Source organism: Falco biarmicus, chromosome 16, assembly GCF_023638135.1.
Source record: "Falco biarmicus isolate bFalBia1 chromosome 16, bFalBia1.pri, whole genome shotgun sequence".
NCBI classification, from domain to species: Eukaryota; Metazoa; Chordata; class Aves; order Falconiformes; family Falconidae; genus Falco; species Falco biarmicus.
The window spans coordinates 7,960,994-7,978,096 of NC_079303.1; the positions used below are offsets into that span (position 1 = coordinate 7,960,994).

A 17,103-nucleotide genomic window follows, 5' to 3' on the forward strand; every position below is an offset into this window, starting at 1 on the left:
TAGGAGGGCTCAGGGCCTTGGGGGTGGCAGTTGGAAGCAGAGAATGCCTTAGGCTGGCTCCTGCTGGCATCCCTGTGGGCTTCTGTACGAGGCGCAAGCCAGCTTGAAAGTGGCCTCTCAGGGCCAGCTGGGCTTCAGGGCAAATCCACGAGCTGGGGCCTTTGCTCATGCCACGGAGTTCCTGGGCTTCCCCAGGCTGCTCTGCTTTCACAGCTGCACCACGTTTCCAAGCCCAAGCCTACGGCTGCAGTGGCCGCAGGGAGCGCCATGAGCTTTGAGTGGGAGCAAAGAGGCTGCTGCTGCTGCTGCTCGGCAGTTGCCCCCCTCCCTGGCTGCCTACTGGCTGTAGTAGCAGCCATGCTAGAGGAGCAACCGGAGGCCTGGGGCATACCAGACTCCTATGGAGGGGTGCCGCGGGGACTCGAGTGGAATGGTCGAGACTAGGGGACCGGGCCCCCAGTCCGGTGTCTTTTTGAGGGCTTGAGGCTCTGCAGAGGGGTCTGGGGTGCAACGAAGGCCTCAGAAGGGGGCCTGAGTGGACTAGAGAGAGCCTAAGGCAGCCTCCGGGTAGCCAGGGGAAAGGGTGCCCAGTGCCAGGTGGCCTCCACAGCCATCAGGGACCTGGGCACAGGCACTGTCATGTGGGGAGGCAGGGAGCGTGGCATGGGCCTGTTGTGCTCATCATCTCCTTGCCCCTTTGCAGTGCCTTGATGTTGCAGCTAGTCCAGGCACTGCCCCCCACCAGCACAGGGACCCTTGCACAGCACTCCAGCTTAAGATCACTGGCACCGGCTGCCCAGAGAGGCCTCTGGAAACATTCCAGCACCACCTGCACAGGAGTTTGTGCAACCTGCTCTAGCACAGCCTGCTTTTGCAGGGCGTTGGACTAGATAACCTCCAGAGGTTCCCTCCAACAACGACCATTGTGTGATTCTGGGACTCGTGGCACTTTGGCTGAGGAAGAAGAGGTCAGGACCCTCAGGCCACCCGACACCTGACTGCCTTCCCAGTGCCTGTCCAAGAAACCTGCCAGTCCTCACTAACAGAAGTTGGACCTGCACACGTGGGCTTGCACATGTGCATGAGCGCTGCAGGGCAGCAGCCTTCTCTCTCTTCCCCGTCCTCTACTGCAGGGCGAGCGCAGATGTTCTGCCAAGGGAGCACCAGCCTGCACAGGCCCTGCCGCTGTCGCTGCCATGCAGCGGCTCTCCTACCCCCGGGCTCCCTCTACTGTGTCCCACACCACTGGCCTGGTGTGACGGCAGAGCCAGTGGCACTACCCTGTTGACGCAGAAGGCTCGGACACAACTGATACGACCAATGTGATCAAGTTCGTGCCACGTTATTAAGGGATACACAGCAACTTATACTCTACCGGCGCTATTAACAGACTCACAGCAATTCATACCCCCAGCTCAAAATACACACGCTACGCAGGCTTTGTTATGTAAAAGGTCATAGCTTAAAACGACTCGTTCACACGCTTCCACCTCCCCTAGGATTGGTCCCGGTGTGGTGCCCACACGCTGCTCCCCCCTTGTGCAGGCATCCAGTTTTTCCTCACCTCTCTGTCCAGATCTCTTATCTCTCTGCGAATACACAGCCTCTTTGTCTCTCTTGGCCTTGCATATGTCCTTCACAACACCTGCAGCTTGTTACAGCTGCGGCCTGCTCGGCCTGCTATTACAACAAAGTTACGTGGTCTGCATTGCTCATAATACGTCCGTTGCCTTCCAGCCACTCCACAAATCCCCCTTTTTGTTGTTGAGCGATCCAGACCCCTTTTATCAATCTGTTCACCATTCTCATAAAGCAATTCCACACGCAGCCCATTATCACTAAAGAGATTACAATGGCAATTAACATCGTTATCCTGTGCAGAAACAAGTCTTTTAACCCTCCAGTAATTCCTAAACTCTGCAGCCAGTCCGTTAACCCGTTCTCAACCTTTATGGCCTGTACGTTTTTTCTCAACTCTGCAAGCTGCTTATGAACAGAGTTTGAGTGATCAGTCAAATTCATACAACACGTTCCTTAGCGCTGTTCACTCTAGGCTACTCTCTACTGTTCATGCTGGTTCCTTATCTTCTAGAGGTGAGATCGCATTCCTCCTTTGTTTCTGTCGCATCCTAGTTTCTTCTCATACTCCCTCAAAGTTATTGAACTCTTCTGCAGGATCTCAGCTGCACATCGCCAAAGCAAGGCCAAAACTGCACGTTATCAATGTCAAAACAACCCACTGTCTCCGTTCAGTACGATTCTACAATTACCGACACACACACACACACACCCTTTTTTTTTTTTGTTTGTTTTTTGAACAGCTAGTACCAGGTTTTCCGTGTTCTGCAGGGCCCTTGCAAACATGACGGCAACCAAGGCAATAGCAAAGAAACGATACTGCCAACTGAGTGAATGGATGCCAAAAAGGCTGACATTTTCTCAGGTTTTGATAACATGTTGCTGCAATGGGGCGCCTAAAATCCACGCAGCATGTACCATCAAAATCCTCACAGCCATGTCCTTGAGCCAACAACAAAAAGCCAATACTTGCTCTGTTTTGTATGCAACAGTGGCCAATTTGACTCGCGTTCTTAACTGCCTAACAAACAAGGTGATTTAACTCTTGAATGCTTTCCCTGCTGTTACTCCGGAGAAGAGAAGAACCACTGCAATACGTTCCCGCCAGTTCCATAAATCAACTACATCATTACCTGCTTCATCCAAAGCTATATTGCATTTAAGTGCATTGTGCTTATCAACATGTTCACGTGTTGATTTATGTGGGTGTCATGGTCCCATCATAGCCTCCTACTACATTGCATCTACATAAAGACAACTATCGACACTCAAAGTGCAAACAATATCAGCTTCTTTTGGATTAACATTATACAGAGGTAATCACTCATCCCCGATATCAAGGCTTTCAGTAAGATTCTTCATTCCCCACATACATTCACCTTTTTGCAACAATGTTTGCAAGTCAGGAAGGGCACACCAAGCCAGGATGTGCTCGGTTGCTGTGCTAAGGAGACCCACACATCAGTTGTTGGGTTGACTGGCGGCGGCAGCGCTCCCACGCTCCCACGGTCCGGCACGCTAAGCTCAGGCCGCACACAGCGAGCAGGTATCCATCGCGTGCCTTCATCTGTAGAAACACAAGCATCACCTCTCCCCCAAGTTAACAATCCATGCGGTCCTGACCAATGCCTGGTATGAGGGTCTTTCACGCGTACTAAGACACCTTGGTGCTTTTGCTGCTTGTCACCAATTGACACAAAATATCGTACAATGGGAGGCACCGCATGGTCGACAGAGATTGTCAAAAAGTTCAAAATATAGCATGCTTTCTCTGAACGTTCCTCTGGGTCATTCCCCTCATTCCCCTTTTCTGTTTTTCAAGCAGGCGTTTAAGAGTATCATTCATGCATTCATCGATGGCTTGGCCCGCAGGGGAATGGGGAATACCAAATTGCTGGGGATCCCCCGCCAGCATTGCAACGAGTTACATCGGTTGTAACACCAGCGCTGGAAAGCTTGAAGGCCTCTGGCATTAACTCCAAAACTGGGCACGGGGATACCGTTTGGACAGTCTGGACAGGCTGCAACAATGCTGCGTGCAGCAGCCTGAGAGAGACTCTTTTGGCCAATCTGTTGATACAAGCATCGCCAATTCTGATGATAAGATTGGTGGGCTAACACGACCTGCAGGTGGGCCTCAGGAACAGGCACCGACAGAGCCACAGAAACTGGAGCATCAACTCCAGCGTTGCCATCGATTGCAGAACCGCGTAGGGAAGTGTGGCAGTAACATGCATAACATAGAATGGAGAACGGCGTTTCCAAATCCCTTCCCGAACTACAGTCAAAATTGCCAAAAAGCTTAGGATGGTTGATATGGCCATGGACAGCCATGTCCAACTGGGAAAGGAGGGCTGCCACACAGGCTGAATCAGTAATGAGATTAACAGGGCCTGGGAAATAAGGAAATGCCAAGGCCGCAGCCCGCAACGCCATGACTTGCGATGATCCCTCCTGATGCACAATTTGGGAAGGCCATTGCCCATTTTTTTCCAAGCCACTGCGGCTTTTCCCACTTTTCCAGACCCATCTGTAAATACCGTATCACCTTTGATTGGTCGTCTCCAACTCAGTTGCCGTGGCTGCAAAGTTAGATCTACAGTCATTGTCCAAAGTGCATGAGGTGGATGATGGTACTGAACTTGCCCTTGAAAATTGCCAAGAGCCACTTGAAGGGCAGTAGAGTCTGACAGCGCCCATGCAGCACAAAAGTGTTGTACAGGGGCTATCACAACATGTGGAACACCTCCAGTCAACTCTGAATATCTTTTGGGGATTTTTATGATCAATTCAGTAACAAGTTCGTACCATCAAACCAGCAGATTTCATAGACTGCAAAGGCAAAGTGATCCCAGCTTCTGCTTCCACTCCTGCTTGGAGCCCCTCCTATTGCCTCCCCTCCCTACCCTCACCCCCCCGCCCCACCCCCCCCGCCCCCCCGACACCACCACGCCCAGCACCCGCAACCAGGCACTCTGTGACATCAGTCCCACGTCCAAGGGAACCCTGGGCAACAGGAATCCTGCGGCCAGTACGTCAGCAGCCGTACTGGTGGCGACAAGCCCTCGTCCTTGCAGCTGCCACATGTGGCTGGCAGCGATGGATTTTCTGCGTCTCCTCGTTGTCCTGCTGGCCGCGTGCTGTCCTGTGCACGGCACAATGGACAGCTGTGGGTAAGTGGCCCGAGGCTCTGGGAGGGAGCTTGGGCAAGCCTTGGTGGCTTCACTGGAGGGGGCCTGCTTGTCCCCCGTGGCCACCCCCCAGATTTCTGAAAGCCATGTGGCAGGCTCAGTGCCTTGACAGCAGCCAGGCTGCCGGCACAACTCGTCTACGGGCTGAAGCAGAAAGCGGGGCGAGGGGAGCGGGTTTTGGCCCCACGGGTTTCCTCGGCCCTTCTGGCCACGCCTTGTGGGGAGGGAAGGCGGCTGGCCTTCAGCCGCAACGGCGCAAGCCATCCAACAGCACAGTAAGGAGTTTCTGGTTACAGAGGGAGCTGCGGGCTTCGTCCCATGGCTTTGCACTACGGCTTGTCGCGTGTCGTGGGTGGCACAGATGCCCAGCCAGGGGCCTGGCCCTGGATCGTCAGCATCCAGGCTCTCGTGGAAGGAGGCACGGCGCACATCTGCGGGGGCTCCCTCATCAGCCCACGGTGGGTCCTCACAGCAGCCCACTGCTTCATCGAGGTCAGGTAAGGAGGACCAGGGGTCGGGGCTAGCCCCACAACACTAGCAGGTGCCCTGAGCGCAGCAGCACGTGCTACTGCCGTCCCGTTGCCCTGCAGTACGCCCAGTGCCTGGGCACTCCGGAGCCCCGCCGAGGGGCTGCTCAGGAGAAGGCTGGGCTCGTGCCACTGCTTCCCAGCAGCCTCCCGCTCGACACTGCTTGAGCCCAAGGCACGCGAGGGCAGTCACAGCCTCCCTAGCGCTGCTTGCCTCTCTCCCTCGTCCAGCAGTAGGCAGGGCAAGTGCCGGGCTGCTGCAGCACGTGGCTGCGCTCCCTCTGAGCCCTCTCTCCATCTGCCTTCCAGGCACATCACCGTCTTGCGCGTGGTGCTCGGTGCCACCCAGCTGACTCAGCTGGGACCTGAGGCTCAGGTGCGCGCCGTCAGGCGGCTGCTGGTTCACCAGCACTACTGGAACGTCACGCAGAGGAATGACATTGCCTTGCTGGAACTGGACCAGCCTGTCCAGTGCAACAGCTACGTACAGCTTGCCTGTGTGCCCGACGCCTCGCTGAGAGTCTCAGAGCTGACAGCCTGCTACGTCAGTGGCTGGGGTGCCAGGAAAGCAAGAGGTGAGTGGCCCAAACGCAGTGGCGGCACCAGTGCAAGCTTGGCCAGCTTGGGGAAGCCGGGTGCGCTTCCTGGTGGCAGAGGCGAAAGCCAGAGTCAGGCTGTGGGGGCGTATGCCTCTCTCTTCCAGAGAGGGGCCGGCGCCATTGACCCAGAGCAAGGCAGAAAGGCAAGAGCGGTCCAGCGCCTGTCGGCATGCAAAGCCAAGCCCCGGGGGAGGGCTTCAGCCAGACGGGGGAGGAGAACTGGCAATGAGCTGCTGGGTGTTCATTCCTTTCTGTGCTCTTCACAGCTGGAGGATCGGCATACGCGCTGCAGGAGGCCCAGGTCCACCTCATTGATGCCAGGGTCTGTAACAGCAGCGGCTGGTACAGGGGGGCCATCCACAGCCACAACATCTGTGCTGGCTACCCGCAGGGCGGCATCGACACCTGCCAGGTAGGAGCGTGCTACAAGCCAAGCCCCGGCAGCACAGGCAGCCCCGCCACAACCGCCCAAACGTGCGCCATCACGGCCTTTTGCTGGCCACTCACACTCCCATGGCTGGGTCCCCACCGCTGAGGGCCTTACCCGCCCTTCCCCATGGGCAGGCCCTTGCTCAGGGCCTGCCCGCCTTGTCCCAGAGGCCTGGCACGCTGCCCAGAAGGCCCACCCGGTGCCCTTGGCAGCCCACAGCTCCACCATCCCAGCCGTCTGACACACCTTCACCACCACCGTGCCGCGGTGAGAGCGAGCCCTGCCTTACAGGCCCACCGCCCCCTGCCAGGCAAGCTTCTACACAGCTTGGCTGGCCACTGAATGCAGCTCTGGCAGGTGCCGTGAGAGAGAAGGAGCCAGCCACCGGGCTGACGGTGGCCACCCAACAACCCCTTCATCCTCTCTCCCGCACTGCAGGGGGACAGCGGTGGGCCTCTCGTGTGCCAAGACAAGAGCGCCGACTACTTCTGGCTTGTTGGCGTGACCAGCTGGGGGACGGGCTGTGCGAGAGCAAGGAAGCCCGGAGTCTACACCTCCACCCAGCACTTCTACGACTGGATCCTGGCGCAGATGGGCCTGCGCCCAGCAGTAACCACTACTGCAAGGCCACAGCCAGGCTTCACATACACCCCCGTTCAGAGGCCAAGGCCAAGGCCAAGGCCAACAGAATCGAGCCGGTTTCCACCCTGCCCGTTTCCAGTCCAGAAGCTGCTGGACTTCTTTACTCGGCTGCAGGAGCTCCTGCAGTACCTAAGGGCAAAATAGCTTGGAGCAGCACCATGAGGAGCATCCAGGGCAGGCTGCAGCGCACGACGACCGTTTCCTGCTGGGGCAATTCCTGCTGATGAAAGGCAGCCTCAGTGACAAAGGCCTGCTCTGTCCTGCCCGCGCTGCTCGCAACGGCAGAACTCAGCAGGCTGCCTTCTTGCAATAAAGTCTTTCCGTTGGCATGGCTAACCATGCGCCCGTGCACTGCAGTCTCCTGTGCGAGGCAAGGACTTCCAGAGCCGGCACCTGCCGAAGGAGGCAGGCTGCCAAGTCGGGCACAAAGGGTCACCGCAAAGGGCTGAAGCTCTGCCTGCTCCAAGAGAAGCATGAGGGAACAGCAGAAGGAAGGAAGGCAGGTCATTGGAGGGCTCAGAGCCTTGGGGGTGGCAGTTGGAAGCAGAGGATGCCTTAGGCTGGCTCCTGCTGGCATCCCTGTGGGCTTCTGTACGAGGCGCAAGCCAGCTTGAAAGTGGCCTCTCAGGGCCAGCTGGGCTTCAGGGCAAATCCACGAGCTGGGGCCTTTGCTCATGCCACGGAGTTCCTGGGCTTCCCCAGGCTGCTCTGCTTTCACAGCTGCGCCACGTTTCCAAGCCCAAGCCTACGGCTGCAGTGGCCGCAGGGAGCGCCATGAGCTTTGAGTGGGAGCAAAGAGGCTGCTGCTGCTGCTGCTCGGCAGTTGCCCCCCTCCCTGGCTGCCTACTGGCTGTAGTAGCGGCCACGCTAGAGGAGCAACCGGAGGCCTGGGGCATACCAGACCCCTATGGAGGGGTGCCGCGGGGACTCGAGTGGAATGGTCGAGACTAGGGGACCGGGCCCCCAGTCCGGTGTCTTTTTGAGGGCTTGAGGCTCTGCAGAGGGGTCTGGGGTGCAACGAAGGCCTCAGAAGGGGGCCTGAGTGGACTAGAGAGAGCCTAAGGCAGCCTCCGGGTAGCCAGGGGAAAGGGTGCCCAGTGCCAGGTGGCCTCCACAGCCATCAGGGACCTGGGCACAGGCACTGTCATGTGGGGAGGCAGGGAGCGTGGCATGGGCCTGTTGTGCTCATCATCTCCTTGCCCCTTTGCAGTGCCTTGATGTTGCAGCTAGTCCAGGCACTGCCCCCCACCAGCACAGGGACCCTTGCACAGCACTCCAGCTTAAGATCACTGGCACCGGCTGCCCAGAGAGGCCTCTGGAAACATTCCAGCACCACCTGCACAGGAGTTTGTGCAACCTGCTCTAGCACAGCCTGCTTTTGCAGGGCGTTGGACTAGATAACCTCCAGAGGTTCCCTCCAACAACGACCATTGTGTGATTCTGGGACTCGTGGCACTTTGGCTGAGGAAGAAGAGGTCAGGACCCTCAGGCCACCCGACACCTGACTGCCTTCCCAGTGCCTGTCCAAGAAACCTGCCAGTCCTCACTAACAGAAGTTGGACCTGCACACGTGGGCTTGCACATGTGCATGAGCGCTGCAGGGCAGCAGCCTTCTCTCTCTTCCCCGTCCTCTACTGCAGGGCGAGCGCAGATGTTCTGCCAAGGGAGCACCAGCCTGCACAGGCCCTGCCGCTGTCGCTGCCATGCAGCGGCTCTCCTACCCCCGGGCTCCCTCTACTGTGTCCCACACCACTGGCCTGGTGTGACGGCAGAGCCAGTGGCACTACCCTGTTGACGCAGAAGGCTCGGACACAACTGATACGACCAATGTGATCAAGTTCGTGCCACGTTATTAAGGGATACACAGCAACTTATACTCTACCGGCGCTATTAACAGACTCACAGCAATTCATACCCCCAGCTCAAAATACACACGCTACGCAGGCTTTGTTATGTAAAAGGTCATAGCTTAAAACGACTCGTTCACACGCTTCCACCTCCCCTAGGATTGGTCCCGGTGTGGTGCCCACACGCTGCTCCCCCCTTGTGCAGGCATCCGGTTTTTCCTCACCTCTCTGTCCAGATCTCTTATCTCTCTGCGAATACACAGTCTCTTTGTCTCTCTTGGCCTTGCATATGTCCTTCACAACACCTGCAGCTTGTTACAGCTGCGGCCTGCTCGGCCTGCTATTACAACAAAGTTACGTGGTCTGCATTGCTCATAATACGTCCGTTGCCTTCCAGCCACTCCACAAATCCCCCTTTTTGTTGTTGAGCGATCCAGACCCCTTTTATCAATCTGTTCACCATTCTCATAAAGCAATTCCACACGCAGCCCATTATCACTAAAGAGATTACAATGGCAATTAACATCGTTATCCTGTGCAGAAACAAGTCTTTTAACCCTCCAGTAATTCCTAAACTCTGCAGCCAGTCCGTTAACCCGTTCTCAACCTTTATGGCCTGTACGTTTTTTCTCAACTCTGCAAGCTGCTTATGAACAGAGTTTGAGTGATCAGTCAAATTCATACAACACGTTCCTTAGCGCTGTTCACTCTAGGCTACTCTCTACTGTTCATGCTGGTTCCTTATCTTCTAGAGGTGAGATCGCATTCCTCCTTTGTTTCTGTCGCATCCTAGTTTCTTCTCATACTCCCTCAAAGTTATTGAACTCTTCTGCAGGATCTCAGCTGCACATCGCCAAAGCAAGGCCAAAACTGCACGTTATCAATGTCAAAACAACCCACTGTCTCCGTTCAGTACGATTCTACAATTACCGACACACACACACACACACCCTTTTTTTTTTGTTTGTTTTTTGAACAGCTAGTACCAGGTTTTCCGTGTTCTGCAGGGCCCTTGCAAACATGACGGCAACCAAGGCAATAGCAAAGAAACGATACTGCCAACTGAGTGAATGGATGCCAAAAAGGCTGACATTTTCTCAGGTTTTGATAACATGTTGCTGCAATGGGGCGCCTAAAATCCACGCAGCATGTACCATCAAAATCCTCACAGCCATGTCCTTGAGCCAACAACAAAAAGCCAATACTTGCTCTGTTTTGTATGCAACAGTGGCCAATTTGACTCGCGTTCTTAACTGCCTAACAAACAAGGTGATTTAACTCTTGAATGCTTTCCCTGCTGTTACTCCGGAGAAGAGAAGAACCACTGCAATACGTTCCCGCCAGTTCCATAAATCAACTACATCATTACCTGCTTCATCCAAAGCTATATTGCATTTAAGTGCATTGTGCTTATCAACATGTTCACGTGTTGATTTATGTGGGTGTCATGGTCCCATCATAGCCTCCTACTACATTGCATCTACATAAAGACAACTATCGACACTCAAAGTGCAAACAATATCAGCTTCTTTTGGATTAACATTATACAGAGGTAATCACTCATCCCCGATATCAAGGCTTTCAGTAAGATTCTTCATTCCCCACATACATTCACCTTTTTGCAACAATGTTTGCAAGTCAGGAAGGGCACACCAAGCCAGGATGTGCTCGGTTGCTGTGCTAAGGAGACCCACACATCAGTTGTTGGGTTGACTGGCGGCGGCAGCGCTCCCACGCTCCCACGGTCCGGCACGCTAAGCTCAGGCCGCACACAGCGAGCAGGTATCCATCGCGTGCCTTCATCTGTAGAAACACAAGCATCACCTCTCCCCCAAGTTAACAATCCATGCGGTCCTGACCAATGCCTGGTATGAGGGTCTTTCACGCGTACTAAGACACCTTGGTGCTTTTGCTGCTTGTCACCAATTGACACAAAATATCGTACAATGGGAGGCACCGCATGGTCGACAGAGATTGTCAAAAAGTTCAAAATATAGCATGCTTTCTCTGAACGTTCCTCTGGGTCATTCCCCTCATTCCCCTTTTCTGTTTTTCAAGCAGGCGTTTAAGAGTATCATTCATGCATTCATCGATGGCTTGGCCCGCAGGGGAATGGGGAATACCAAATTGCTGGGGATCCCCCGCCGGCATTGCAACGAGTTACATCGGTTGTAACACCAGCGCTGGAAAGCTTGAAGGCCTCTGGCATTAACTCCAAAACTGGGCACGGGGATACCGTTTGGACAGTCTGGACAGGCTGCAACAATGCTGCGTGCAGCAGCCTGAGAGAGACTCTTTTGGCCAATCTGTTGATACAAGCATCGCCAATTCTGATGATAAGATTGGTGGGCTAACACGACCTGCAGGTGGGCCTCAGGAACAGGCACCGACAGAGCCACAGAAACTGGAGCATCAACTCCAGCGTTGCCATCGATTGCAGAACCGCGTAGGGAAGTGTGGCAGTAACATGCATAACATAGAATGGAGAACGGCGTTTCCAAATCCCTTCCCGAACTACAGTCAAAATTGCCAAAAAGCTTAGGATGGTTGATATGGCCATGGACAGCCATGTCCAACTGGGAAAGGAGGGCTGCCACACAGGCTGAATCAGTAATGAGATTAACAGGGCCTGGGAAATAAGGAAATGCCAAGGCCGCAGCCCGCAACGCCATGACTTGCGATGATCCCTCCTGATGCACAATTTGGGAAGGCCATTGCCCATTTTTTTCCAAGCCACTGCGGCTTTTCCCACTTTTCCAGACCCATCTGTAAATACCGTATCACCTTTGATTGGTCGTCTCCAACTCAGTTGCCGTGGCTGCAAAGTTAGATCTACAGTCATTGTCCAAAGTGCATGAGGTGGATGATGGTACTGAACTTGCCCTTGAAAATTGCCAAGAGCCACTTGAAGGGCAGTAGAGTCTGACAGCGCCCATGCAGCACAAAAGTGTTGTACAGGGGCTATCACAACATGTGGAACACCTCCAGTCAACTCTGAATATCTTTTGGGGATTTTTATGATCAATTCAGTAACAAGTTCGTACCATCAAACCAGCAGATTTCATAGACTGCAAAGGCAAAGTGATCCCAGCTTCTGCTTCCACTCCTGCTTGGAGCCCCTCCTATTGCCTCCCCTCCCTACCCTCACCCCCCCGCCCCACCCCCCCCGCCCCCCCGACACCACCACGCCCAGCACCCGCAACCAGGCACTCTGTGACATCAGTCCCACGTCCAAGGGAACCCTGGGCAACAGGAATCCTGCGGCCAGTACGTCAGCAGCCGTACTGGTGGCGACAAGCCCTCGTCCTTGCAGCTGCCACATGTGGCTGGCAGCGATGGATTTTCTGCGTCTCCTCGTTGTCCTGCTGGCCGCGTGCTGTCCTGTGCACGGCACAATGGACAGCTGTGGGTAAGTGGCCCGAGGCTCTGGGAGGGAGCTTGGGCAAGCCTTGGTGGCTTCACTGGAGGGGGCCTGCTTGTCCCCCGTGGCCACCCCCCAGATTTCTGAAAGCCATGTGGCAGGCTCAGTGCCTTGACAGCAGCCAGGCTGCCGGCACAACTCGTCTACGGGCTGAAGCAGAAAGCGGGGCGAGGGGAGCGGGTTTTGGCCCCACGGGTTTCCTCGGCCCTTCTGGCCACGCCTTGTGGGGAGGGAAGGCGGCTGGCCTTCAGCCGCAACGGCGCAAGCCATCCAACAGCACAGTAAGGAGTTTCTGGTTACAGAGGGAGCTGCGGGCTTCGTCCCATGGCTTTGCACTACGGCTTGTCGCGTGTCGTGGGTGGCACAGATGCCCAGCCAGGGGCCTGGCCCTGGATCGTCAGCATCCAGGCTCTCGTGGAAGGAGGCACGGCGCACATCTGCGGGGGCTCCCTCATCAGCCCACGGTGGGTCCTCACAGCAGCCCACTGCTTCATCGAGGTCAGGTAAGGAGGACCAGGGCTCGGGGCTAGCCCCACAACACTAGCAGGTGCCCTGAGCGCAGCGGCACGTGCTACTGCCGTCCCGTTGCCCTGCAGTACGCCCAGTGCCTGGGCACTCCGGAGCCCCGCCGAGGGGCTGCTCAGGAGAAGGCTGGGCTCGTGCCACTGCTTCCCAGCAGCCTCCCGCTCGACACTGCTTGAGCCCAAGGCACGCGAGGGCAGTCGCAGCCTCCCTAGCGCTGCTTGCCTCTCTCCCTCGTCGAGAAGAAGGCAGGGCAAGTGCCGGGCTGCTGCAGCACGTGGCTGCGCTCCCTCTGAGCCCTCTCTCCATCTGCCTTCCAGGCACATCGCCGTCTTGCGCGTGGTGCTCGGTGCCACCCAGCTGACTCAGCTGGGACCTGAGGCTCAGGTGCGCGCCGTCAGGCGGCTGCTGGTTCACCAGCACTACTGGAACGTCACGCAGAGGAATGACATTGCCTTGCTGGAACTGGACCAGCCTGTCCAGTGCAACAGCTACGTACAGCTTGCCTGTGTGCCCGACGCCTCGCTGAGAGTCTCAGAGCTGACGGCCTGCTACGTCAGTGGCTGGGGTGCCAGGAAAGCAAGAGGTGAGTGGCCCAAACGCAGTGGCGGCACCAGTGCAAGCTTGGCCAGCTTGGGGAAGCCGGGTGCGCTTCCTGGTGGCAGAGGCGAAAGCCAGAGTCAGGCTGTGGGGGCGTATGCCTCTCTCTTCCAGAGAGGGGCCGGCGCCATTGACCCAGAGCAAGGCAGAAAGGCAAGAGCGGTCCAGCGCCTGTCGGCATGCAAAGCCAAGCCCCGGGGGAGGGCTTCAGCCAGACGGGGGAGGAGAACTGGCAATGAGCTGCTGGGTGTTCATTCCTTTCTGTGCTCTTCACAGCTGGAGGATCGGCATACGCGCTGCAGGAGGCCCAGGTCCACCTCATTGATGCCAGGGTCTGTAACAGCAGCGGCTGGTACAGGGGGGCCATCCACAGCCACAACATCTGTGCTGGCTACCCGCAGGGCGGCATCGACACCTGCCAGGTAGGAGCGTGCTACAAGCCAAGCCCCGGCAGCACAGGCAGCCCCGCCACAACCGCCCAAACGTGCGCCATCACGGCCTTTTGCTGGCCACTCACACTCCCATGGCTGGGTCCCCACCGCTGAGGGCCTTACCCGCCCTTCCCCATGGGCAGGCCCTTGCTCAGGGCCTGCCCGCCTTGTCCCAGAGGCCTGGCACGCTGCCCAGAAGGCCCACCCGGTGCCCTTGGCAGCCCACAGCTCCACCATCCCAGCCGTCTGACACACCTTCACCACCACCGTGCCGCGGTGAGAGCGAGCCCTGCCTTACAGGCCCACCGCCCCCTGCCAGGCAAGCTTCTACACAGCTTGGCTGGCCACTGAATGCAGCTCTGGCAGGTGCCGTGAGAGAGAAGGAGCCAGCCACCGGGCTGACGGTGGCCACCCAACAACCCCTTCATCCTCTCTCCCGCACTGCAGGGGGACAGCGGTGGGCCTCTCGTGTGCCAAGACAAGAGCGCCGACTACTTCTGGCTTGTTGGCGTGACCAGCTGGGGGACGGGCTGTGCGAGAGCAAGGAAGCCCGGAGTCTACACCTCCACCCAGCACTTCTACGACTGGATCCTGGCGCAGATGGGCCTGCGCCCAGCAGTAACCACTACTGCAAGGCCACAGCCAGGCTTCACATACACCCCCGTTCAGAGGCCAAGGCCAAGGCCAAGGCCAACAGAATCGAGCCGGTTTCCACCCTGCCCGTTTCCAGTCCAGAAGCTGCTGGACTTCTTTACTCGGCTGCAGGAGCTCCTGCAGTACCTAAGGGCAAAATAGCTTGGAGCAGCACCATGAGGAGCATCCAGGGCAGGCTGCAGCGCACGACGACCGTTTCCTGCTGGGGCAATTCCTGCTGATGAAAGGCAGCCTCAGTGACAAAGGCCTGCTCTGTCCTGCCCGCGCTGCTCGCAACGGCAGAACTCAGCAGGCTGCCTTCTTGCAATAAAGTCTTTCCGTTGGCATGGCTAACCATGCGCCCGTGCACTGCAGTCTCCTGTGCGAGGCAAGGACTTCCAGAGCCGGCACCTGCCGAAGGAGGCAGGCTGCCAAGTCGGGCACAAAGGGTCACCGCAAAGGGCTGAAGCTCTGCCTGCTCCGAGAGAAGCATGAGGGAACAGCAGAAGGAAGGAAGGCAGGTCATTGGAGGGCTCAGAGCCTTGGGGGTGGCAGTTGGAAGCAGAGGATGCCTTAGGCTGGCTCCTGCTGGCATCCCTGTGGGCTTCTGTACGAGGCGCAAGCCAGCTTGAAAGTGGCCTCTCAGGGCCAGCTGGGCTTCAGGGCAAATCCACGAGCTGGGGCCTTTGCTCATGCCACGGAGTTCCTGGGCTTCCCCAGGCTGCTCTGCTTTCACAGCTGCGCCACGTTTCCAAGCCCAAGCCTACGGCTGCAGTGGCCGCAGGGAGTGCCATGAGCTTTGAGTGGGAGCAAAGAGGCTGCTGCTGCTGCTGCTCGGCAGTTGCCCCCCTCCCTGGCTGCCTACTGGCTGTAGTAGCGGCCACGCTAGAGGAGCAACCGGAGGCCTGGGGCATACCAGACCCCTATGGAGGGGTGCCGCGGGGACTCGAGTGGAATGGTCGAGACTAGGGGACCGGGCCCCCAGTCCGGTGTCTTTTTGAGGGCTTGAGGCTCTGCAGAGGGGTCTGGGGTGCAACGAAGGCCTCAGAAGGGGGCCTGAGTGGACTAGAGAGAGCCTAAGGCAGCCTCCGGGTAGCCAGGGGAAAGGGTGCCCAGTGCCAGGTGGCCTCCACAGCCATCAGGGACCTGGGCACAGGCACTGTCATGTGGGGAGGCAGGGAGCGTGGCATGGGCCTGTTGTGCTCATCATCTCCTTGCCCCTTTGCAGTGCCTTGATGTTGCAGCTAGTCCAGGCACTGCCCCCCACCAGCACAGGGACCCTTGCACAGCACTCCAGCTTAAGATCACTGGCACCGGCTGCCCAGAGAGGCCTCTGGAAACATTCCAGCACCACCTGCACAGGAGTTTGTGCAACCTGCTCTAGCACAGCCTGCTTTTGCAGGGCGTTGGACTAGATAACCTCCAGAGGTTCCCTCCAACAACGACCATTGTGTGATTCTGGGACTCGTGGCACTTTGGCTGAGGAAGAAGAGGTCAGGACCCTCAGGCCACCCGACACCTGACTGCCTTCCCAGTGCCTGTCCAAGAAACCTGCCAGTCCTCACTAACAGAAGTTGGACCTGCACACGTGGGCTTGCACATGTGCATGAGCGCTGCAGGGCAGCAGCCTTCTCTCTCTTCCCCGTCCTCTACTGCAGGGCGAGCGCAGATGTTCTGCCAAGGGAGCACCAGCCTGCACAGGCCCTGCCGCTGTCGCTGCCATGCAGCGGCTCTCCTACCCCCGGGCTCCCTCTACTGTGTCCCACACCACTGGCCTGGTGTGACGGCAGAGCCAGTGGCACTACCCTGTTGACGCAGAAGGCTCGGACACAACTGATACGACCAATGTGATCAAGTTCGTGCCACGTTATTAAGGGATACACAGCAACTTATACTCTACCGGCGCTATTAACAGACTCACAGCAATTCATACCCCCAGCTCAAAATACACACGCTACGCAGGCTTTGTTATGTAAAAGGTCATAGCTTAAAACGACTCGTTCACACGCTTCCACCTCCCCTAGGATTGGTCCCGGTGTGGTGCCCACACGCTGCTCCCCCCTTGTGCAGGCATCCGGTTTTTCCTCACCTCTCTGTCCAGATCTCTTATCTCTCTGCGAATACACAGCCTCTTTGTCTCTCTTGGCCTTGCATATGTCCTTCACAACACCTGCAGCTTGTTACAGCTGCGGCCTGCTCGGCCTGCTATTACAACAAAGTTACGTGGTCTGCATTGCTCATAATACGTCCGTTGCCTTCCAGCCACTCCACAAATCCCCCTTTTTGTTGTTGAGCGATCCAGACCCCTTTTATCAATCTGTTCATCATTCTCATAAAGCAATTCCACACGCAGCCCATTATCACTAAAGAGATTACAATGGCAATTAACATCGTTATCCTGTGCAGAAACAAGTCTTTTAACCCTCCAGTAATTCCTAAACTCTGCAGCCAGTCCGTTAACCCGTTCTCAACCTTTATGGCCTGTACGTTTTTTCTCAACTCTGCAAGCTGCTTATGAACAGAGTTTGAGTGATCAGTCAAATTCATACAACACGTTCCTTAGCGCTGTTCACTCTAGGCTACTCTCTACTGTTCATGCTGGTTCCTTATCTTCTAGAGGTGAGATCGCATTCCTCCTTTGTTTCTGTCGCATCCTAGTTTCTTCTCATACTCCCTCAAAGT

General features: G+C 56.6%; 2 protein-coding genes across 2 annotated transcripts; both read left to right on the plus strand.

Annotated features, from left to right (window-relative positions):
* The first annotated feature begins 4,677 nt into the window (after positions 1–4,677).
* LOC130159589 (acrosin-like) lies at positions 4,678–7,214 on the plus strand. The gene is made up of 5 exons (XM_056361333.1): positions 4,678–4,751; positions 5,066–5,266; positions 5,606–5,871; positions 6,162–6,307; positions 6,764–7,214. The coding sequence occupies exons 1-5, from the start codon at positions 4,678–4,680 to the stop codon at positions 7,109–7,111; spliced, it is 1,035 nt and encodes a 344-aa protein (XP_056217308.1). The 3' UTR covers positions 7,112–7,214.
* Positions 7,215–12,559: 5,345 nt separating this feature from the next.
* Positions 12,560–16,295, plus strand: LOC130159831 (acrosin-like). Its single transcript, XM_056361872.1, has 6 exons — positions 12,560–12,738; positions 13,078–13,144; positions 13,259–13,343; positions 13,634–13,779; positions 14,236–14,406; positions 16,212–16,295. Exons 1-6 carry the CDS (start codon positions 12,560–12,562, stop codon positions 16,293–16,295), a joined length of 732 nt encoding a protein of 243 aa, XP_056217847.1.
* The last annotated feature ends 808 nt before the right edge of the window (positions 16,296–17,103 follow it).

What these genes read in the sequence shown, in the direction of transcription:
- LOC130159831 (XM_056361872.1), top strand. Translation starts at nt 12,560, where the DNA reads ATGGCTTTGCACTACGGCTTGTCGCGTGTCGTGGGTGGCACAGATGCC. An exon ending in CACTGCTTCATCGAGGTCAG is followed by an intron (nt 12,739 to 13,077) that starts GTAAGGAGGACC and finishes TCTGCCTTCCAG; the next exon opens with GCACATCGCCGTCTTGCGCG. An exon ending in GCGGCATCGACACCTGCCAG is followed by an intron (nt 13,780 to 14,235) that starts GTAGGAGCGTGC and finishes CCCGCACTGCAG; the next exon opens with GGGGACAGCGGTGGGCCTCT.
- LOC130159589 (XM_056361333.1), top strand. Translation starts at nt 4,678, where the DNA reads ATGGATTTTCTGCGTCTCCTCGTTGTCCTGCTGGCCGCGTGCTGTCCT. An exon ending in GGGTGCCAGGAAAGCAAGAG is followed by an intron (nt 5,872 to 6,161) that starts GTGAGTGGCCCA and finishes TGCTCTTCACAG; the next exon opens with CTGGAGGATCGGCATACGCG. An exon ending in GCGGCATCGACACCTGCCAG is followed by an intron (nt 6,308 to 6,763) that starts GTAGGAGCGTGC and finishes CCCGCACTGCAG; the next exon opens with GGGGACAGCGGTGGGCCTCT.